The sequence below is a fragment of the Silene latifolia genome, chromosome 5 (assembly GCF_048544455.1).
Source record: "Silene latifolia isolate original U9 population chromosome 5, ASM4854445v1, whole genome shotgun sequence".
In the NCBI taxonomy this organism is placed as follows: domain Eukaryota; kingdom Viridiplantae; phylum Streptophyta; class Magnoliopsida; order Caryophyllales; family Caryophyllaceae; genus Silene; species Silene latifolia.
The window spans coordinates 26,338,072-26,363,921 of record NC_133530.1 but is presented as its reverse complement, the minus strand read 5'-3'; the positions used below and the strand labels follow the sequence as shown (position 1 = coordinate 26,363,921).

The window sequence follows — 25,850 nt, the reverse complement described above, 5'->3', positions numbered from 1 at the left end:
TAGAACAATATTAATTTAACTAAAAATTGACCCAAAACTAATGTTTTGTCCTCTTGAAATTTCGATCAAGAGGGAGGAATAATGGAGTAATTTATCTCTCTAAAATTCTTTTGTTTTAGATGATGCAAGAATGAATAATGCACTAGTTTTTTCAAGTAGTGTATATTAGGTAAATTAAGAGAAAAACCCTTTGGCTTTTACACTAGGAAAACCGGGTAGGGGGAGGGTAAAGGGGCCAATGCATGACCAAGGTGCTCTTCACAAGAGTAACTAGGTATGCATGGCTAGAAATTAGGTAAATGATTATGCTTTCCACTTAAAAATTAATCAATACAATATTTAGCCTAATACACCCTCTATTTCGGTCCATTTAAGATAAAATGGATTCCATTTTATCTTTGTCAATTTATCAATTTGCCACATGTCGCAAGTCATGTAAAATTGTTATGCATTTTTAACATATTAAAAATCAACGCATTAATAAAAATACGTCATGTACAAAATCGACTTAGTAATTCATAATTACTTGTACCAAAATGATTTACCAATTATAAATCACAACATCTTGTATTTATAATAAATTATTCATTCAAATTTAATTGTTTCCGTAAACAATAATTTCATCTAAGTAATAAAACAATTCGATCACTTAGACCGTATCTTATTTAATCAAATTATAATGAGATACGTAAATATTACTTCCAAAATTGTCCGTCAATTTTAAGTAATTTAATTAACCCGTATCGTCATACGATCAATTAAATAATCAATTAAGAATGTTACCCTTTAGGTATGACCTAAGGGGATCAACTGATCACCACCGTCGCACGACAGTAATGTCAAACTCTAGTCAGCCAATCATTACCGATATGTGTGGACCAGTTGACAGTAAAATATTACTTCCCACATGCATTCTTAAAATGAGACTTAAACATGTGATCATCATGATCAACAGTTGTGATCGCATTATTGTCGGAGGACACATATTCCAACAATCATACCTTATTGTGAATCTGTGATAGGACCGTGTTATCATACATTGTTGTGAATCTGACCGTTATGTTGCATGTTTTGTGTTGGAAATCGTTGGCCCGTGAAAGCATAGTCTCGTAGTTGCGTTAATGTGTGTTTGAATAGTTCGAGGTAGTAGTATAAACGATAGTTGAGTTGGTCGTGTTTGTACATGTTGTGTGTTCGGTAATTCAAGTAGTGGTTCTTCGAGGCGTGAGTGTGTGGTGTGTGTTAGGCTAATGACGATGATGATGTTTGATGGACATACGTAGTGGGATAATGCTTCTAGAGAATTGTCGACCTGTGTCGGGTAAACGGTGGTGTCGACCTTGGTTTCTTGTCGTGTGGTTTGGGGGAGGATGAGTCGAACTTCGGGGACGAAGTTCTTTTTAAGGGGGGAGGACTGTAATACCCGTCCTTTTAGGGACCCGTTAACCAATGTTGACCGACCTTGGGGGTATGTGATAGTCTTTGGGGATTCGTGCAAGAGATGCCTCGTGTTGTGTTAGACCTTGGAATGAGTGGTACTCGATCTAGTCGAGTCTACTCGATCGAGTAGCTTGGGTACTCGATCGAGTAGAGGGCACTCGATCGAGTAGGTTAGTTACTCGATCGAGTAGCGTCTTTACAGCGGGAGTTTATAATCGTGTTTTGGTAAAATCGCAAATCATTTCCGCCTCCTTCCTTCAGACCTAGATGTCGCTTTTATCCTTTCCCTTCACCATAATTCCTTCCATGGGAGCCTTTGAGGATGCTAGTGTCTTGAGGATGGGTTGCTTGAGTCGGGTAGCGGTCTTAACGTCGACATGAGATGCGTAGGTATGTCATCATCATCATCATCATCTTTGTCATTGTTGTTCCTTGTAGGGTTGTGGTGATAGTAATAGGCTTTTGTACTATTTGTATAGAAGTTTTGCTTGCTTGGTTGATGTCATGTGATTTAACAAGGAATCGCTGCGGTTGGCTAATGGTAGGTTCGCCTACTCAGTTTCTGTTGGTTGTTTAGTGTGTCGGTTGTTGTGCTGATTGTAGTGTCGGTGTAGTTGTTTGGTTATGGTAATCAGTTGGGGTTGTGTTGTTCCGTTTGTTGTTGTTGTGATGCAGCTGAGTGTGAATGATTGTCTATGGTTCTCGAGGTGCGTCCTCGGTTGAGTGGGGTCACTTGCGGGAGTGGCTTCACGCCCTAGTTTCGCCCTCCGTGTAACCCGTCACGGGAGGGGATGTGCACATTAATGGGACAGGGTTATCGCTCGATATGATGAACGGGGCTTAGGTGGGAATGGTTGCGGTCCCCCACTGGCAGGGCTGGTCCAGTGGACGGTCGGTGATGATGATTGGCTGGAGTGGTTGTGGTTTGTGTGTGTGCTTGGTTGTGTTTGTAGTATGATGATAGTTGTTGTTGTGACTGACCTTGTGTGGTTGTTTCTTATTTTTTTCTGTTGTGTCTGCCGTGATCCCTTATGGTGAGCAGTCAGTCTTATTAGGTGATGTCTTGGATGGTAGCTGGAGTCTTGACGGGATGAGTCTTCACGAGTCATGACAGGAGTAGTCTTCATAGTGTTTGATGAGTTGTATCATGTATATCAGTAGTTTGGTTAATCACTTGTAAATTAATTATAAATGTTCTTTTATCGACTTTTGATGATTGCTTTCCTCGGGCAACCGAGATGGTAACTCCATTATATGCTAGGGAAGGTCTTGTTAAGGCTCCTTGGTATATGGGGGTGTTACACTTCAAGTTCTTGTTTCAGTAATTTCGTTTCTAGTTTATTACGCTATTATATTTTCCATTATCATTAATTTACAATTTACAATTTAGATACTAGCATTTCATATTAGTTTGTTATCACATTTTATTATCAAGTTTATCATTAGCATTTCTTATCATTAGTAATTTCACTTTTCATATGTTAACGTTACCTAGTTTATTTATAACTACTACAATTTCATTTAGTTATATTTACATTTATTAGCATGTTTATTATTTCATACATTGTTGTTAGTTTCATTTCTAATATGAGTGAGTAGTTCCTTTTTGTCTAGGGATTAGAGAAGCCATGCATAATTAATATTTGTAAATGGTAAATTAGGTTGATGTAATATTATCTATTTGTTTTTATCACATACATGTTTGCATCGTCATGATTAATCTTTGTTTAGTGGCCATATTCATCGATCAAGTTTATTAATTCGTTCTATAAGTCGAGAGGCACGGAATCGAATTAGACTAAGCATGTGTTAGTAGGACGACCTAGTCATAACGAGAGTTCTCTAAAACCCGGTCTATGATTGACAATAAGGCCGAGAGGTGATTGTCTTTAAGCCTAAACAATTAACAATGTTATTTATTCCGAGTTTAACATGAACGTCTATATACAATTGCATGTGTGACCCGACTCTCCTAGACTCTTTTTATCATATACTTTTACATCACTTTATTTGCTAATCACCAAACCAATCAAACAAACAATCGTAATCGACCTTGATAGAAGTCTATTCATAGCTTTTCATAACGCAATTCCCGTCTCCTTGTGTTCGACCTCTCGTACTACATTAATTTGTGTCTAGGGAAATTTATCTTTGATTAGGTGTGCGACAAAGCATATCATGCATTCCTATTAAGTAGTTTGATTTACATTGCTAAGACAAATTCGTCCAATTTCAAGATTCCGACAGATTTGCAGTATGTGATTAATTAGGCACAACAATTATTTAGTTTGAAACGTGATGTACAATATTAGTTGTTAACCCTAAAAAGTAATTAAATATAATGAAAAATGATTATGCATATGACTTGAGGCAACAAATTACATCATCGTGTTTAGAATGTTACGTAGATTATAACTGTAATACAGCTCAAATTCACAAGATAGTCCACCAAAATGAATTTAAGTTTGCATATTTTGTCCTTAACATAAGAATTTCCACGTAAATAAAATTATGTGTTCCTTCTTTATTTATAATGTCATCACATTAAGTATACATTGACTTACTAACAAAAAAGTACATTTCAACTTTGCAACCCACTTTGAACAAACATATGCATGAATAATTTTTAAGAAGGATTATACTCTGTATTAACTAACCCACTTCTCAAACTAAATTATTCCCTAAATTTTAAATCTTACCACAATATGGATTATTTCACAACATGTGTCAACTATTTTATATTTTATCTTAAAAAAAATTATTTATAGTTGAAAAAAAAATTTGACTCCATTTTCCTTCCTCTTCATTACACTTTCGTATCAGAATAAAGTTTTAAGAAAGTGTCTTGATAAAACCCATGCATTGCGTGAGTCACAAAACTAGGTAAGCATATCCGTAGTTATTGTGTGAGATTATTAACTTAAACATAATTGCTAACTATTTTCATTTATAATTGTATGTTACTCCGTAGTAAGTTTTAGTTTTATTTATAATAATTGTATTTTCATAACTTTTTAGTCTCATTTATGATAATGTCTTAGATTCTACATTTCTACGTACGTTGTTTTAAATTTATACTTTATTCATGATATCCTATATCAGTTTTTATACGGACTATTTGTACTATTTTTGTGGTTTTTCTTATACCAAAGGTTGGAGAAGATGAATTCGGAAAGACAAAAGGGGTGTGCTTCGACAAGGAAGCCAAAACCGCCTAAGCCTTTGTAACTCTAATGAAAAACAGCGAACGAGAGTTCATGTTTTACTGAAACCCTAGTGCTGATATGCTTCTAAAAGAATTTGAGCGTAATGTCGAACTTATCAAGCAAGCCAAGATCTTCCTTTATGGCTCCATAAGCTTGATCACCGAACCATGCAGGTCGGCTCACTTAGCTGCAATGAAGTTAGCCAAGGAAGCCGGTGTCATCCTCTCTTACGACCCTAATGGTAGACTCCCTCTTTGGGCTTCTCCTCAAGATGCTAGGGATGGTATCAATAGCATCTGGAATCAGGATGATATTATTAAGGTTTGTGTTTATATTTGCATAGTTTACGTTCGCGCAATTTAAAATAATTTAAGTTATTTTTCCCTGTTTGTAGTGTTTAATTTTATGAAAATATATAACCCACGAGAAAATTTGAGTTAATTTTACATATTGGTAGCGAGTAATTTAAAAGTAACACGAGGTTGAAACTTTTAGACAAATATTATTTAAAGGGAACTTATGAGATTAATAGATTCTAAATTAATTTGTTACGTTTATATTTAGTAGATTATAAATTAATTTGTTATATTATAGGTAAGTGATGAAGGGGTGGAGTTTCTAACCCAACAAGATCCTTACAATAAAGAAGTTGTCATGTCTTTATGGCACGATGGTCTCAAACTTCCCATGGTTACCGATGGTGATAAGGGTGCAGATATTTCTCTAAGGTTATTGCAAACTCTTAAAGTTTGTATCGAATTTCTCAATGCTAGAGAATGGTATCAAGAACGCTAGCAAACATATATGCATAACTTAAAATATTAACTATTGAAATATTAAATGAAATTGCAGAGATTTAAAGGATCGGTGAAGGGGTTCTCTGGGGCAACAGTAGATACAATAGGAGCCGGAGATGCATATGTTGGGTCCCTTCTTTATTCCCTTGCCAACAATCCCTCACTCTTGGAGGTATCTGTACTTTTTTTCTTTTTTTTTATTACGATAAATTTCGATATTATTTTTATCTAATATGTTGGTAACTAATTAAAATTTGAATATATAGGATTAGAGCTGGTAGAGGCATTGACATAGGCAGATGTATGTGGAGCACTAGCAACAACTCAAAAAGGTGCCATCCCGGCTCTTCCAAGTATGGCTGAGGCACTTGAATTGGTCAACAAAAACTGAATTTCACCAAGTTATAGAAGTTTTTTCATTTTTTTTTTGAGGGGAAGCTATACAAGTTTTTCATTAGTTAATAAATAATGGTTTTTTTCAATTATTTTTTTAATTTGGTTTTAAGTTAGGGATTTAATTAAGTTTTAGTGTGATTTGTGGTGAAGCTTCACCTGATGTTGTTAGAATGTTACAAGTTGGCATATATACATTTTTTCCTCAAAATTTTAAAATTCAATAGCTATTTGACGTTTTTTAAAGAATATATACATTCTTGACCCAACTGGTCAACTGTTGTTTACAGTTCAAAACGGATTCTGGTGTTTTTTGGGTTGTAAAAACGAGTTACTTACGGTTCAGGTTAGGGTTGGTTTTCGTACCGAGTCTGATTGTGAGAAGTCTACTTATAGCACATCGTTAATTTAAAAGAAATAATCTATTAATATTATTAAAAGGCTAGCCTAAAAATGCCACATAGACAATGCCACATTGGATGAAAAAAAAAGCCACGTACACAATAATAATGTGACTTGGCAAATTAATATGACATGAATTATTCAATTTATTATTATATTGCATTAATTTAATTCACTTATTTCCTTTAAAAATCCATCCATATTCCATTAGTTTTAAATTTAATTAACTCAAAAAAAAATACTACAATAAAAAATACGCATTAACTATAAGTTAATAATTTCAAGATATTTCATATGGAGTAATATTATATGTATTCGAAATAAAGAAATTGAATACATAAGAAATTAAGAACGAAGAAGAATAAATGAAGTTGAAAACAAAATAAATAAATTGTATTATCACTAATTCACTAATTTTTTTTTGAAAGGCATTAATTCACTATTATTGTGACTATAACTTTGTTGTATATAGAAGATGTTTTACAGAACTAATTAATCGACAAATGAGTATTAAAGATCATATAAAATATTTTCTTAATAAAATATAAAATATATGGAAAAGAAAATATTTATTTAATTTAAGTAATTTACAAACAAATTCTGTAAATATTTAAGTGAAGTTAAACACTAATAATAGAATTTTAAAAGGGTAGAAATACCGTATATTTAGTTCATGAAATTATTTCATGTAAATGATAAGATTTTGGAAAATATAAAATATATGGAAAAGAAAATATTTATTTAATTTAAGTAATTTACAAACAAATTCTGTAAATACTTAAGTAAATCTATACAATATAGTTAAAAGGCTAGATTAAAGCATTTAATTTAATTTCACATGGCATTAGCATTTAATATTCTATACCTCGTTAATTTCCATTAATTTTTATTGACTGTTTAATATTATTATTAGATTATTGGTTATTTGATATGATTCTTAAAAAAATGAATGATTACTAAAAGTCCTTACAAAAATGTCATTACATATTGTGTAACATACAAATAAAGAAAATTAAAAGACATCATTAATATTCTTAAACTAAATGTATATATTAAAGATTTGATGCTAGAAAAAAACCTAAAAAAGATGTAACTTACCAAAATTCACATAAATTTTTCATAATTTACATTTATATTTCACATTTTAATTGAAATTTTTGGAAGAGAACATAGATGTTAGTGAGTCGGTTAATTTTTTTCATATTAACACAGCTCATAAAATTAAAGTATATATTTATTTATTTCTTTAAAATCTATATAATAAATAGTATAAAAAGGCTGACATTGAGTACACTTTTAAATGACATGAGATATAACCACATGATTTCAAGAAGCCATATTACAAGTCTCATCATATCATAATTATTTGCTTTTATGTCCCCTAATATTTATTCTTACAATTACAATATTAGAAAAAATTAAAGAAGACAATAAACTTTTTATCTTCTTCCAATTCAATACTTTATTCACTTCACCACAAGCATTTAACCATACTTTTCATCTTCTTTCTCCATAACTCATTTCTCAAGTTTCTTTATAATGATTCATATTTTTAGTTTACCTTAAAACTTTTGATGATATTATGACTTCTTAATTACTACTTTTTTTTCTAGAGATGATAATGTTTATTGCATGAGCATAACAATAGACATGCATTTTTATTATAATTTTTTATCAGCATATAGTTCATTCGTTTTTCTCATGTTCTCTTTTCCATTATAAGATTTTACTATATTGGTCAAACTCATTTGATAATATTTTAAATATACTCGGTATATCTTATGTAATTTTGTATTTCGTGTACAATTGATTTTGGCATAATACTAATTTGTACAATTGATTGAATTGTTAGGAGCATGACATACTTGGAGACCAATACATGCAAATGACAATCGACAAGTATGTGGATTTTTTAAGAGGTAGCATAGTGTTTCTCATTTTTTTTCTTGGAATTTCTTTTTTTGGGAGATTTTTCTATTTTAATTATTAATACAAAACTCATTTGATAATATTTTACATATGCTCTGTATATCTTATGCAATTTTGTATTTCGTGTACAATTGATTTTGGCATAATACTAATTTGTACAATTGATTGAATTTTCAGGAGCATGACATACTTGGAGATTAATACGTGCAAATGACAATCGACAAGTATGTGGATTTTTTAAGAGGTAGCATGATGTTTCTCATTTTTTTCTTGGAATTTCTTTTTTTTTTGGGATATTTTCCTATTTTAATTATTAATACATGACAATCGATGAGTACAGAACACAATTTAAGAATTATCAATTTTTTTTATTTCAGATATTAGTTCAATATCAGTTAACACGATATTTGATGTTGGAGGATGTGTTCATATGGATGATCAAATCTGAAACTCTTGAATGGAGTAATCACCATATTGAGGATGTATTTTTACGCCGTTGATCATTTTAATTGATATTAGCCTATCTATTTTTGTTCCAATAATTATGCTAAGATTTTTATCCTATTAGTTATTCTTGACATTTTAGTTGTAGTGATAGTATCGACACAACATCGACGGATAATCTTACAAGAGAAAAAAAACCATCAAATGATAATTAAATTTGAAATGGAGAGACACGTATTTAATGTATTCAATAACTATATTAGTCTTACTTCATTCACTTTGTTAGGCTATTTTTCTTGTACCAATTGAAGGAGAAAAACTCGACCGCCTTTTATAAATTGGCGGTTAAGAAACTCTTCAATCTCCGGAGCACAAGTATCTTGAAGTTACATAATACATAACCCATGTATAAGTATTAATCATTGATTTCTATATAAACAATTTATGTCTATATACATGTAATTAGGCTATTTAATTTGAGTATGATGAATTGAGAATGCAAATCATTACTGAATTTACGAGTTAACATAAATCATGAATCATCATAGCAATGAGCAACGTCATTCGTTCAACATATACATTCAAAAAAACTCTCTATTAAATGCCTAAATCCCATAATTTACTAGGTTGTTAATGGAGGAGAAGAAGAGTTACTCATGATTAGATTTTTTTTATATCTTTTACAAAGACCCACATTTTAACGATAAATAAAATGCCTCCATTTCCCACTAATTTCATATTATTATTATTTATATTACCGTGTTATTATGTTAAATCTCATAATTTCCATCTTATTTTATCGTCTGCAATGTTTCCAAATCAAAATCTGTTTTATACAAGTAGTATTAATAAAAAAAAGGAAATTTGTATAGGACCCGTGATTTTTCACGGGTTTTAAAACTAGTTACCCGTTTTATTTTGTGAGAGATAATATGTCGTAAGATAAAAACCTTGGTATACGAGATGAGACACAAAAATGGGACAGAATACCCCTAGTTCTACCATTAGCGTTTTGTCAATTTTTGAAACCATGCATGGTATATTTGCATGCATTCGAGTGTTATGCATACCAAGTTTCCTTATTAAAAGACTAGGCCATCAGGCCATGTAGAAAGGATTTACCTTATCGAGAGTGGATAAAAACTAATCTGAACCAGAAACTCAATTTGTATGATGTGACATACAATAACTCAATAAAACTTAACAATTTAGTGAACTAAAATTGGCCTGACGTAACCCAAAGGTTAAACTAATTTAGACTCTTGATGATTCATGACCCGAAACTCACTCGACACCATGGATAAATAGATAACGAATCAGTTGAAAAATGATTCGAGTAAGATCAAATCAACATTTACATCAACTGTTTTAACTCAAAACTAAATTAATACACCTATTAGTAAGTACAATTAGTCTTGCTGAAGACAGGTCGGAGCAAGTGACGGATAATGTCACTCACAAAACGAATAGGGAGGACAAGGTGGTGGCAACCCCATGTGCTTCCCTCTCTCCTCTATTTGGGTCATTTGTGAGGGAAAATGGTATCCGTCACTCCAAAGTGACGAATACGTGCCGTCACAAATGAGATTTTGTGTAGTAACATTACCATGGGCCCAAATTAAATAAGATAAAATTTACGGAAAATTCACGTGGTATCCTCGAAATTTGTCATTTTGCACGTGGTACCCAACTTTTTAAGTTTTTGCACATGATATCCTTAAGATTTGATTTTCAAGCATAACGTACCCTTTTTATTGTTTTTAAAATTTTCAATTGAGCATAAATCATAGACCAAAAATCGTAATTGACTAATTTTTTTTTCAAATTGATTATCTCTTCGGGATCTATAAATTGATAAAACAAAAATGGTCATTCAAAAATTTAAGATCGAAGATATGGTTGATTTGAGATTTTCGTTGAAAAAAAAAATCCTATAAAATGTCAGACGGCAATTTTTTTTTTCTCAAATCGTAGATTACGAAAAGATAATCATTTTAAGAAAAAAAATTGGCGGATTCTGAATTCTGGTCTAGGAGTTATGCGTAATTGAGTTTTTTTACAGCGACAAAAAGAGTATGTTGTGCATAAAAATCAAACATAAAGGGTATCATGTACATAAACTTAAAAAGTTGGGTATCATGTGTAAAATGATAAAGTTTGAGGGTACCACGTGAATTTTCCGTAAAATTTATGCTGACACTTGATCCAATAACGATTCTTGGTAAACCCGACACATCATGTCACTAAATGATATTTTAATCAGATGATGACAGACATGAAAATGAACATATCCAGACAAGGTATTAACCCGACAAAAATTAGGAGCTGAAATAACTCAACCCGATTTAACCGATCTCGTAACCGGCCCGAATTGCATAATTACCACATTTGGCCTTAACCCCCCTGCAGGACAAAGAAATAATTTTTACTTTAGTTGTTAATAACTAATTAACTAGTTTTGTTACCCGTGAAAATCATGGGTTATCTCTAGGAAAATTAAAAATTTAGATAGTTGATTTTTTTTGTGAATATCAAATGAAATCAGAATTTATTTCATTGTTGATACATATTCCTATTCTTTAATTTTGATCATCATCTAATAAAAATTCATAAATTTTAGAATTTGATTATGTACGAATTAGAAAACTTTAAAACCAAATTGAAATATTGAAGTTGTTAGTTGTATAAAAAGTGAATTTACCCGTGGAGTGTGCGTGACATCAAGAGTTAGCCGCTAACCATACGACTTCACCACAAGGTCTTCCTTTCGTACCGCCTACAAAACAAAAGTACAACAAAAAAAACAATACACAAATTAGTAATTCGTCATTCCAAATTCAAGTTAAAGAAAATACTGCAAATTTTTACCAACTTAAATGATTTTTTTTGAGGAAAACAAATGAGACGGTCTTAAATAGGAGGGGCTAAATAATGCTAATTTGGAAGTTAAATGATGCACACTAAAGTTAGTGTTCACAAAATTTAAATGACATAAATATTAATTAGGGAAAAAAATAAAAGCATTCAAAAGATTGTATATAATGGGTTGCTTTATATAATCTTTATGGTGGTAAGAATTATTACAAAATTAGTATGAGAGTTAAATGAAGTAACGGTTAGGCTAGGGTAGAGAATTAGAAGAGACTTGTGAGAAAATTCGACGATGCCTTTAAGAAAATCATTGGACTTATGTGAAAACTATCGTGGGTTAAACTTAAATAATAGTTGAATATAAAATGCCATAATTTTACGTTTAAGAATATTATTAAGCTACTCATTTGTTTTTATTTTCAAATTTGTGTAATTTTAAATAAATAAATAAATGTATAACTTTTATGAGCTAGTATATTACTATGAAAAATGTTAATCGATTCACTAACATTTTTTTATTGTAAAATGGGAATTTTAATTGTAAATTAAGAAATTTTGATGTGATTTTTGGTAAGTTACATCTCTTTTTTTTTTTCGAATTTTTTAATTCAACCATGAAATATAGTTGTAATTTGGAAGTTCATGAGTAATAGTTATTAAATGGAGGATTAGTGAATGGACACTATTGTAGGTTTAATAGCCGTTATAAACTATTGATTCCCATCTTTTAATTTGCCTTTTCATTTATTTTTGAGTTATGAGTATTATTAAATAAGATAATTCATTAATGAGGAGCTCAAGAGGTAAAACAAATAGGAAAAAATGTTAATGAAAATTACTATTATTATTATTGATCTTAAATAGTGGTTGAAATAAAATGTCATACCTTTACTTTTAAGAATATTATTAAACTTCACAATTATTTAATTTTTAATTAAAAAGGTGTATATAACGCTCTTAAATAAATACATGTAGGTGTAAATTTTAAGTGTTACAATTTCAGGAAAGTTAAGTTTAACTTTTTACCAAAAAAAAAAATTATACAACATTTTCAACCAACATTTCATCATATGAAAATAAATTTTTAAAAAAAGCTATGAAAAAACTTAATCAATTCATTAACATGTTTTATTACAAAACATTCAATTAAAATGTTAATTTTATAAGTTAATGTTATGTTGTCAATTGTCATTAATCAAGTAAGCAATATAAATTAAAATTAATTAATATTAACCAATCTAAAAATGACATGTGGAATAGAATTAAATGGTATAAGTAGCCTTTTAACTTTATAGTATAGAGTCTGCGTGGAGAATGGTTGGGTAGGCGTGTGTCAATCTTAACCAAGGTGGCAATGTGAATGTCTATGTGGCTTTTCCACAACCTACGTGGCTTTGTCTAGTTGACATTTTTTAGGATGCCTTTTAATAATATTTTATAGATTACCTTTAATAAGTCCAGTAATTTATGATAAATGCTTAAAGATTACCTTTTAATTAGGTTGTATAGATTATGTACTAAATTTTCTATGTGAAAGCTTGAATGTCTCTTTGTCATTTAGTACGTGAAGACGAAAGAGTAAATTAATCCATAATATTAAATTATTGATTCTTTTTTTTCTTTTTCTTTTTTAGAATAATAAATCTCAAAATATAAGGAGTTAAGAAGATATAGAATTATAAGACTTTTTATCTTCTCAATCTTTTAATTCTCATAAATCATATTTTCTAATAGTAGCATAATTATGAAGTTTAATAAATGATAATCTTAATATATCGTTTATATCAATTTATTAGACATCCTAAATTTTAAAATTTTGCATAAAAGATAAAATGAGTTAAATGGTAGCCTACTACAAATCTCATTGCAGTCTCATTTGTGTTATAAGACATACACACAAGATAATATGACATGTACGCATAAGTATTAGACAATAATTTACATTTAGCTGTTATCAATACCAAAAGAGATTTCAAAAGAGATTTTTTTGTCCAACTTGTTAATAAGATCGAGATCCTCGCAACTCCAATTTCATTCTATGAGAGCTATTTTTCAAAGAAAAAATGATGAATTAAAAAATAACACATACCCAAATAAAACATATAGGTGAAAGTTTCTGAAATAATAAAAAAAATTATGAACCTAAAAACAATTACTCATTCACATTCATGTTGTCAATCTTGTAGTTAGTTTATAACATAGTATTGAGTATAATGGAGGGAATATTTGTTTAAGCAATTATTTCTCTTCTTCATATAGTCTTATTTCTCCAATTAACTATCCATACAAAAAAAAAATCCACTGAGTGATTAATAACAAATAAAATGATGGAATTTGATTTATGTAATATTAACCTTATCGTTATTAATTTAAGTTTTCTCTTAAATAAGGTTAGAAATAGGCATTGAATTATAAAGATATAAGTATATTTACCTTTGAATCTCCACAAATCTTGATAGCCTCTAAATGAAAACGAAATTACATATATATTAAGGTTAAAAATGTGAAGATTACTTCAAAATAGTGGAACTTAAAAATAAATAAATAAATTCTTAATTTAAAACCTTAATACACTTACCTTGATGTTGATACAATGATAAGAAATATAATTGACACATACATACAATTCTTTTGGCAATAGGGGTAAAAAATTTGGCTTGAATTTTGGCTCACAAATATTGCCTTCCATAAAATATTTATATAGCCAAATAAGGATGCATTTTATGACTTTTAGACTTTTTTATTATTATTATTATTATTATTATTATTATTATTATTATTATCAAAGTTAATATATGCATAAATATGTAGAAAAATTTCATGACTTTTGAATATTCGTTTTCATTATTAGCATATTTATTATAGACATAAATATAGAGTAAATAGAAATGAAATGTAAAAGTTTTTTTTTCTTTTTTTTTTTTTACAAAATTTACACTAAATGAGAATTGTTTAGGGAATTTTTTATACGAAACTAAAAGAGGTGGATATATTGTCTTGTCTTTTATTTATAAATTATATTTATAGATTTATTTATTTATCAAATTTAACCAAATTGAGCAAGTTTATTTCAATAAGATTTAAGAGGGAGTTGCACATATAAACAGTTTAAAATTAGAGTGATGTAAAATTTTAATTTTTCGTTTAACCTATTCTAGTTTTAAAAATTAAAATATTAATGTTTAATGTTAAGTATGTTATTATTTGCTCTTAATATTTACAAATTATATATTATTGCATAAATTATATAAAATTATAATTATGTGATATTTATTTGTTGCTTAAAATATTCTAACAATAAACGTAAACATTTTAAATTTAGTATGAATTTATTTTTAATGGTTGTTTAATTTATCTAAAAATTAAAAAAGCCAAAGTTAATGTTTGTTATGCTATTTACATTTAATGGTTCAATTTTTTTTTCTTTTTAAATAAGAAATAATGACATGGCTTTCTATAGTTGGTGACGTGGAATTTTGGTTATGTAAGGTGACATTTAGTAATGCAAGGTGACATTATCTACGTGGCTTTTAAGATTTGCCCTTATAATAATATTTATATACTAGACATGGTAAACGGGTCATACGATTTGATTTCGAATCGGGTTAAATCAGTTAGGTTTAAATCGGGTTGATCAGTTCGATTGGGCTCATTTTGATTAGACACTTTAATCAATTTGTACTATTTTGAGTCAAGTGCGATTCAGATCGGGTCAAAATATCATTTCAGTTTAATTCTAGATCATAATTTTCTAGAGTTAGTTGTATCTTATACATTTCAATTTGAATAAATAATACATAATACCATTAATAAAATAAAAAAATAATGAAAAAACACCTAAAATAAGTGGTTTTTTAAAGAAAATAAGTATTTATAATCTGGGTCTATCAGTTCAGTTTTTATAGGTTCGGATATATGCAAGTTTGGTCATCGTTCGGTTATTATTGAATTCTGTTCAGTTTCAGTTAGATTCAGATTGAGTCGGGTTTCAGGTACTATTCAGATTACTGATATCGAGTGTTCGATCGATTATCAATTAAGATATTTACGATCGATTTTAACAGAACTACTAATGAATATCATATCAATAATTTTATTTATGCACCCCAAAAAATTATTTTATTAATATATCAAATCATTATTAATTTTCAAATATGATTATATTCTTATCATAGATAAAGTGAGAAATTCATGTATCTAACGAGTTTGATGGAGGTTGAATATGAATGAATTACTTTGTCATAAATTATGCTAATTTGTTTCCTAACTAACTTCTAATCACATGGTGTTTTCGTTTATTATCGTTGTTATCCTTTAGCAATGTGGATAAAATTATGTGGAACATCTAATTATCTAAATAAAATACTCTTGAAAAAAAAGTTATCTAAATAAAATAAAATAAAATCTTGTATACTAAATCATAACTCTTATTATTCTGTTAAGTCTTGGTAATTAGGTAAGCCAAAATATCAAGATCTCTAGTGTCGTTTAATTATCGTTTGTATTTAGGATAATATTTTTTAAATCCTAATATTAATTTGATTTGCTAATGAAAGTATATTTTTATAAACAAATTAGATAGATATAGATATAGATATACGGAGTCGAGGAATTATCTTCTAATCCGATACGATTTAAATAACATTAATAACCGAAAATTAAAAAGAAAAAAAACAACTTAGGAGTAGAATCTGATCACAAAATAGATATAGATATAGATATACGGTCATACGGAGTATATCAAGGAATTGTCTACTAATCCGATTCGATTTAGATAACAAATAAAAATCAAAAATCAAAAAAATAATTCGGACTAGGAGTTTGATCACAAATTAATAATGTACAATGTTAACCCTATAAATACACGTCTCAATACCTATCCTAATTCACTTTATTCTTATCAAGTAATCTCTATTCTTTCTTCAATATTATTAGTTTCCCCTTAATTCAATACTAATATTCAATACCAATGGAGTCCCCAGCTGCTATTGTCTCCTTCGGAGAGATGTTGATCGATTTCGTTCCTGACGAAGCCGGTGTTTCATTGGGGAACGAAGCCGGTGTTTCATTGGGGGAATCTCGTGGCTTTGTCAAAGCTCCAGGTGGTGCTCCCGCTAATGTGGCTTGTGCAGTTACTAAACTCGGTGGTTCATCCGCCTTCATGGGCAAGGTAACATACTATTCTCAATTTTACGTTAAATATTTTTGTGCACCATTTTTTAAACATGCTTCATTATTTATCCGCATCCGCATGGTTACCATAATTTATATGGTTCTTATCACAATTGGCATATAATTTATTTAAATATGAAATCTTTGTGTGTTTTGTTTGTCACCCGGGGAAAAAGTTCTACAATATTTTGAATAATTGATTCAAAATTAGTCAATTTATCTTAGCCTATTAATTTGTTAATTAGTTACATACAGTATGTGTGGGTTTAGCATTATACCCATGTTTCCTATTATGTTGCATGCTCATGGGTTAGTTGCTATGTTAGTGGTCAATGCATGTAGTTAGCTTGAGTTTAGGAATTTGTTAACTAGTTAGCCTATATAGTGGGCATTATGATGTACGTTTCCTTTGCAATACAAAGCCAGTTTCTTCAATTTCAAGTACAATTGCTTTGTTTTGTCTTCTTTCATCTCAAATTTCCCAACACAATAAACTTGATAAATAATGGAAAATTATTTTTGCTTACGAGTAATTATTAGTTGCTATGTTAGTGGTCAATGCATGTAGTTAGCTTGAGTTTAGGAATTTGTTAACTAGTTAGCCTATATAGTGGCCATTATGATGTACGTTTCCTTTGCAATACAAAGCCAGTTTCTTCAATTTCAAGTACAATTGCTTTGTTTTGTCTTCTTTCATCTCAAATTTCCCAACACAATAAACTTGATAAATAATGGAAAATTATTTTTGCTTACGAGTAATTATTGATGCATTATGTATTTTGAATTAATTTGTGATTAGTAATAAATTAAATAAAGCACTCATATTTGTTATTAGTAATAAATTAAATAAAGCACTGATCTTCGTTGTTTTTAATCATCAATCTCGATACATACATTTTGTGTTTTTTCATATACATATAACAAAGCCACTAACCCTAATTTGTATATAACCTAATACAGGTGGGCGAGGATGAATTTGGAAAAATGCTAGTAGACATACTAGACAAAAATGGTGTGAACACGAAAGGGGTGTCCTTCGACAAGGAAGCAAGAACGGCCCTAGCCTTCGTAACTCTAAAGAAAAATGGTGAGAGGGAGTTCATGTTCTACCGAAATCCTAGCGCAGATATGCTTCTAAAAGAATCTGAACTTAATGTCGAACTTATCAAACAAGCCAAGATCTTCCACTATGGCTCCATTAGTTTAATCACCGAGCCATGCAGGTCGGCTCACTTAGCTGCGATGAAGTTAGCCAAGGAAGCCGGTGCTATTCTTTCTTACGACCCTAATGTTAGACTTCCTTTGTGGGCTTCCGCTCAAGATGCTAGGGATGGTATTAATAGCATTTGGAATCACGCTGATATTATTAAGGTTTACGTTTACTCGATTCAAAATTTGACTCGATTTTCCGTTTGTAGTTTACAAGATTAATAGATTCTAAATTAATTTGTTTCCTTTATAGGTAAGTGATGAAGAGGTGGAGTTTCTAACCCAACAAGATCCTTACAATGAAGAAGTTGTCATGTCTTTATGGCATGATAATCTTAAGCTTCTCATGGTTACTGATGGTGAAAAGGGCTGCCGATATTTCTCTAAGGTTTGTTTTTCAATCTCCACCTCCATTAAATAACACCAAAAATCGTATTCTTAAATGGTGATGTCAATGGATAATTTTGAGATTCGACCTATATATGTTATTATTTTATAACGGTAAAAAAATTGATTATTGGGATACACATTGAATATAATTGCAGAAATTCAAGGGATCGGTAAAAGGGTTCTCTGTGGCAACCGTAGATACAACAGGAGCCGGAGATGCGTATGTTGGGTCCTTCCTTTACTCCCTTGCCAACAATCCCTCACTCCTGGAGGTATCTATATATTTTTTTTTTAATTTAACATTTATTTTTTGTTTATAGTTAATTTCGATATAATATTTATGCATAGTGTACGGTTTAATAATTTATTAAACTTTGAATATACAGGATGAAAGCAAGCTGGTAGAGGCACTAAAATTGGCAAATGCATGTGGAGCACTAGCAACAACTCAAAAGGGTGCGATCCCTGCTCTTCCAAGTATGGCTGAGGCACTTGAATTGGTCAACAAAAATTAAGATGTTTTACATTAGTTAATTAACAATGGTTTTTTCGATTTTGTCTTTTAATTTGGTTTTAAATTAGGGATTAAATTAAGTTTTTAGTGTGCTTTATGGTGAAACTTCACCTAATGTTATTAGAATAATGCTACGGTTATATTTATGTTTACTAGCGTTTTACTCATGTTTATCTTTTATGGTCTTCGTTCGACTCCCAGTGATTAAAACTTGGTTATTCCGTATTTGTTAAGTCATTTGTAAACTCGGATATGCGGATAAGGGATTTGTTGAAAATAAGATTTGGTCACTTCACCTTTTGTTATGATTGCATTTGCCGATTATCAAAGTGGTCAACACTTGGCAATTTTCCATGAATAAAATTTATAAAAACCCATGGATCCTCAAGATTCAAGACAAATTGGAACAACGCAAGTCAATAAAAGTAAGTCAACAGAGAGACTGTTTCCCGACTATATCTGTTTTAAGTATAAAAACGAAATGAATATTACGTTTTGTAGGTTGATGAGTTAAAAAATTCTCCTGACGTTGTACTTTTCGTGTCATGTCAATTTGACATTTTACTTCCGTTTCAAACAAAAATTTGTATTTGGCTAAAACCTTTGCGCACACATCTACTTTCTATCTTTTCCAAATTCTTTTTAAACATCACCCATTTTCCAGTATTTGACTGTTTACACTTTTTTTTTTATGTGTATCTAACCAGTCTCGAATGAACTCACAAAAACATTTACCGATTAAACATTAAAATCCTATGATTATACGAAACCTTAAAAATAATTGTGATGCATCTGAAAAATAATATAAATCCTAAGTTCACAAAGTCACTATATCATACTCATAAAAAATTAGGAGAGTGCTAGGGCGACACCGGTAACACTCTAATTAAAAAAATAGAAAATATAAAAAATAGCCAAGTAGTTTTCGTTTTTGCACTAACATCGTAGGGTAAAAGCGTAATTCATAATCTTTTAGTATTATTAATAAAATATACTAATTAAAATTAAACTATATCTAATATTATATACCAATTTAATAATTTTATAATTACATACCATAACAAACTATTCTTTATCTCCATCACTATATCATATGGTACATGGCTATGCTTTGATAGTTTGATCTTCCAGCCATTTTTACACTATGGCTCTGTTTGGTAAAACTAACTGAAAAGCTATTTGAAACTGAAACGAAAAGGTAGTGAAACCGAAAAGGAAAGTGAAAACCGAAAAAGGTAAATCGAAACCGAAAAGGTAATCGATTAGGTAGTGAAAATTAGGAACCGATAAGGTAGTGATTATATAAAAAAGTGTTTGGCAAACTAACTGAAAAGGTAACTGATTTTGATGAAATGACGTAAAAGGATATGATAATAATTTAATAGTATAAATTTAAGGGGTAAAAACGGAAAATTAAATCAAAACAGGTACCTGAAATCTCAAATGCTACTCTAGGTAGCATTTCATTTCAGGTAGCTTATTTGGTTAAATAAGCTACTTGCCAAACGCGTACAAAAAATAAGGTACCTGGAATTTTGGTCAAATAAGCTACTTTGACCAAATCAGGTACCTGAAATGCCTTACCAAACGGAGCCTATGTCTACATTCACTTCTGATAGTAAAATATTCTTATAATTACGTACCATAACGTTGACACAAAGATTTACGTGGTTCACCAGTAAAATAACTGGCTACGTTCACCCTGCGAGGAGATCAAATTTCACTATAGTGGAGAAAATAGTAGAACAGTAGACCGGTACACACGCGCTTAATGTGAGCCAAAAGTATACCCTATTCTACCAACAAATATAGTAGTCTCAGAGGAACAAAAGAGACTACCCCAATAAGACGAAGGACAGATAATCTTGAGGCCTACCAAGATCTGAACAAACTCCTCTGATCTTCGCAGACATACGAACACCAATAATAAAATCCGAAACAAACTGAGTTTTCTTCTTCACTCTCTTAATTAACCTAGAATAAAACTTGGGTCTTTATATATTAATTTAGTAGGTCTCATGAGATACCGTCTCCCACTAATTTAGTGGGAGACATAATAGGGGGGAAAAAAATTTAGTGGGTCCCTCACCCCATCATGTGAGAGGTCTCTCAATCGTCTCTCCGGAGTTTTTGTGATATTAATTTCACCCAAGATAAAATATCTAAACTAATAAAGAATAAACTAATAGGAAATTAAACAACTAACTAGTTTTAAACCCGTGCAAAATTGCACGGGTATGTATTTAGGTCGATATGAATGTTTTTTTGATGAATTTTTTCATTTGCATTTCTATTATAATAATCTAATTCATTCCGATTACATGCAATTAATTTCATTTATTCCGATTGTATGTAATTATTTCATAAAAAAAAATTTAAGACGGAAATTGTCGCATGTTTGTATTGGCAGATGATTTGAAAAAATAAATTCTTTGCACACCAACGGGACCCACCATAACCTGAATTTCCAAAAAAAATAAAAAAAAGGTTGTATAAATAAAGATAAGATTTCCTAAACACTAACAAAGACGTCAACGTGTCTAATATTCATGTAGCATCTAATGCTTGTGATATAGCCAACATTAACGTACAAGAATTACTTTGGCATCAGATACTTCTGCGACCCGCACGTGAGGCTTACACCATTCCTTCGACGCTTTTCTTTCTTCTTGTCTTAACTTCGCCCATCTTTCGACACAAATTTAAGGCACAAATTCTTAACAGAAGCGCAGGGGTCTCTCCTCTTTCACATGCTTCAATTCAATATAAGGGTTATTTTTGTATAAGATAAGAGTTGGTCATTTCGGATTCGAGTCAAGTTCAGGTCCTTAATTCGGGTGTTGCGCCGGGTTATTTGGGTTTCAATTTTGTCAGGTCTAATTACCGCCTCACAAAGCCTTTATTCCTATCTCCTATTTACTAAATGAATAGGAGAAACTTCAAATTTTTCCGCCTAAAACATGTTTCCTAGAATAGGGTTTTGTATTTTTAGCATATATACTATAGGTATTTACATGACGGGTTATAAATGGGCACAATCTTTTAGATTTGAATATTTATAATATTTAATATTTCACATTCTGCATAAATTTATCTCCGGTCTTTCTATGATAAAGAAATTATTTATTTTTTTCTTAAAACTTTATGATAAAAATTCATTGATTATTTATGATAAAAATTTATCGCAAAAAAAATATGTTATTAGTAAATATTTATAAAGTAACGTCGTTAATTTCTCTGGAAAAAATAAAATAAAAAAACACTCATTTCATGACTTCTTACGATTTAAATCTTTTATTTCTTAAATCAAAATACAATGATGAGAAGCATGAAAAATAGATAATTAAATTATCAATTTAAATTTCACAAATAATACTCTGAAAAGTAAAACTCTATTAATACCATGCATACATTGCATGGGTCTATACTAGTTTTATACTAACATCGACAATATAAGGACCACCTAATCATAAACCATCGGTCACTCTTAAGACGCATATCCGTTCTAAGATTAAAACGGGTCAAATGAATCACTTGGATAAATGAGACAAAAATTTTATGTATCTCAATTATTTATGAATGCTGAATTTAGACGAACTACTTACAGGAGAAAATGTGCAAGCTAATTAAGGTAAATCCATATCTAAGAACATCATATGTTCAACGAGGGACTAACTTGTCGAAAATAAGAAACAGTTTCTCTGTTGTTGCTGCGCTTTTTGCGACGATGACTTTCACATCATATATCGTAGTGTGTTCATTCTAATGCAATCTTTATATGCCATCTTGCTGGCATTTATGGTTGGCATCTACACTGTAATAGCGGACATTTCCTTATGGGCATCAATACTTGTTTTTGTCATGTGTTCGATCATTGGAATTTCTGCAAATCGGACCATTTTGCATTATGTGATTGCCAAGTTAGTTCCTGCTGCAGACAGAGAAAATCAAGAACGAATTCGTTTGCTAAAAAAAGTAAGAAAACCTCAGGCTTAACCGCTAGGCTAAAGACTTGTGTTTAAGAAGGGGAAGGAGTATGTGTTAGCTTGTATGTTTATTAATTTTGTGAAGGGGAGTATAAGAAAATCATAAAAGTTATTCCCTTGGATTCTTTGGAATTGCTCCATTTCTTAAGATTCTTGAGGACTAATTTAATTAAATGAGGCAATTTTTAAGAATCAGACGAAGTAGTTTCTTATTGCGGCTTGTCTTTATGTCTATTCCCCAACAATAATACATTTGTGTATTTCTTGTTGTTGTGCGGGAGCGTGAATACCCCGTGTTGGGCCTCTGCTGCATCTGTGTCCACAACCCATAATAGTACGATATTGTCCGCTTTGGGCCAAGTTGCATGAAGATAGCAATACGAGGCCGAGTCGAATTGTCAGATCATGGTTTGAAATCCCTAATTTACAAGAAATTTATTTTTTGTCTTTGGTTTCAAATAAATTCATATTCGATTATAATTATTCTTTATAGGGCCGTATGACTTTCCATTAATGAAAGTATTCTTCTATTTCAAAAAAATAATAAAAATTTTGTAGATAAATATAAAATTTTGTAAGCTAATAAAAGGCAATTAAAATGAATTTTGGATCTAATGATTCTAATCCAACCTAATAAACCCAATTTGTAAGTATTTTAGCATTTGCTCGTTGGATCGGATCTAAAATTCTAGATCTCAATATTTTCATTCAAATAAATCTAAAAATCTAAATCTAGAGGTCGGTTCAAGTCGGGTATGTATACAGAAATGTTGAAAATGAATAAAAAGGTACCAAGAACGAGAGTGTTACCAGAGTAATTGTAAGCGAAATGAGAGCAATTTATAGCACAATCGAAAGGCGTGGCGACAACTTTGGAGCTGTAAATCGAATTAGAAGAAAGAGGCGACATCAAGATCGTCTCAGCAACGAGATTGAACCCGTTCTTGAGCGCATAGTATAACGGAGTATTACCATCAGAATCAACCATAGTACAACTCACATATTCATGATCCATTAACAATATCTCCATCGCACATTTCTCATTCTCCTTATTGTCTTTCAAAGCAATGTGCAACGGCGTCATAAGATGCGGTGTTAAAGCCAACCACGGCTTAACCAGACCATCTTTATTATAATCAATATCCAAAGGCGCAAACATTTCCTTAACAATCACGACAAACTCGTGGTTTGCATTCGCCTGGCTCATCACAGCCGCTGTGTGGAGCGGGGTACAGACATAGTCCACATCGACCTGGAACAAAAGCTGTTTTTGGATGTTAGAAAATTTTCTAACGAGTCTTATACTTGTTTATCTTACCAACCAACCTTGCGGAGATGAAGAATTAATGAAGATTGAAGAAGACGAAGATTTCATTTTTTTTTTATGTTCTTTTTTCTTTGTATTTCTCCAATCGTAAAGTTCGTAATACGTACTGCCTTTACGATTGCGGGAGGGTATTAGGAGATTGGGCCTATACTAGGCCCGGCTACCATTAGGGTTTGCCATTAGGGTTAGAGTTTGCCATTAAGTTGAGAGGTATTATAAATACCTCACCATATCGATGTAAAAGAACATCAATCAATAATACAAATCTCTCTTATTATCGTCTCCCCCTCTATAATCCTAACAGCTTCCCTGATGAACTCGAGTTGGTTGTTCCATATCGCCAAGTGAAGGATGTTACCTCCAATATTCCCGGATTCGTCCTTGGGAGCTTGAGTCAGGAAGTACTCAGAAGGTTGAATTGAAACTGCTTTCTTCAGGAAGCTCACATCTCCCTTCTTCGCCGCTCTCCTTAAACCCGAATCCATTGACATATTCAGTGACGGAATCAGGATTATAGTTCCATCTACTTGTTTCTACTTTCTAGTTTTCCTAGATTCTCGCCTTTGCTTAAAATATGATATAATGATTAATGTCCACTACCAGCTCCTAGTGTTTTACCACAAATAAGATTATACATCCAGTTGTTTTTTGTTTTTGTTTTGCCGAGGAACAAATGCTAATAAACTAGTGTATTATTGTCTAACGTCTCCTACGATTGTGTCTCCCCAACTTTGTCCACTAGGCATATTTTTTTGGGATAATTCACGTGGTGCCCCTGAGGTTTGGTTTAATTCACGTGGTACCCCTGCGTTTAAGAATGTGCACATGGTGTCCCTGAACTTTCAGTTTAGTGCACTATCTGCCCTTTGCCATTAACGGTGTCAAATATTAAACGGCAACAGGTTTGGAGGGAAAGTTAGTTAAAGCCCAACAACCTTTTGAATTTCCAACTAACTAAAATCTACAACTAACTATAAGTAACTAATTTGACTTTCACTAAATACCCCTGAAGTTTGAGAATTGTGCACCAAATATCCCCGAGGTTTGAGAATTGTGCACGAAATACCCCTGTTACCAGAAAGACTTGTAAGGTTGTAACGGCTAGCTAGAAAAGTAGCCGTTGGACTGAAGTTATTATTGCATATAAAGAGAATTGATGTTAAAATTGAGAGCCCAAATCATTGAGTGACTCTTAAAACACTATCACAAACATAGTCCTACTATAATAATGCAATCATCTAACTCAAAATCTAATTCAAAAGGAGTGCAAATAGATAACAAAGATATCCCTTCTATAATAATGCAAAAAATTCTTAGACCAACTCCTAAGAGAAGAGATTTATACTCCATTCTAGGTCAAGAGCTGCTGAAACTAATGCTAAGGCAACTAAGATAAGGACAGAGAGGGGTAAGAAAAGGGTGAGCCAATTAATTTGGGCTTGGATGAGGATGAAGATATGAAGAGATTGAGGAATTTGATGAAGACTACTCTGCCACTGTTGAAGAGAGTGAAGGGGATGAAGATGGTACTGAGGATGAGTAGTCATCTGAGTGTAGTAGGGATCCATTTGATAAAACAAAGGAACGGGATAAAGATGATACTAAGGATGAGCAGTCATATGAGTGTAGATGGTACTAGATTAGTCATGTAAGTTTTTGGGAAAAATGAATGGATGCTTGGATGCCATGATGTCATATAATGCATGAAAGTTGTTTTAGGTTTCAGAAATCTTCATTTTTGATATCACAATGCTTGTACACTTACTTCAT

The 25,850-nt window shown here is 31.1% G+C and overlaps 1 protein-coding gene and 1 pseudogene across 1 annotated transcript; both read left to right on the top strand.

Moving 5' to 3' along the window:
• Positions 1 to 5,834, top strand: part of LOC141655108 (putative fructokinase-5) — an 83,397-nt pseudogene extending 77,563 nt beyond the window's left edge.
• A 10,415-nt stretch (positions 5,835 to 16,249) lies between these two features.
• On the top strand, positions 16,250 to 19,000 carry LOC141657091 (putative fructokinase-5). The gene is made up of 5 exons (XM_074464215.1): positions 16,250 to 16,652; positions 17,615 to 18,025; positions 18,117 to 18,251; positions 18,409 to 18,525; positions 18,640 to 19,000. The coding sequence occupies exons 1-5, from the start codon at positions 16,452 to 16,454 to the stop codon at positions 18,766 to 18,768; spliced, it is 993 nt and encodes a 330-aa protein (XP_074320316.1). The 5' UTR covers positions 16,250 to 16,451; the 3' UTR covers positions 18,769 to 19,000.
• Positions 19,001 to 25,850: the final 6,850 nt, after the last annotated feature.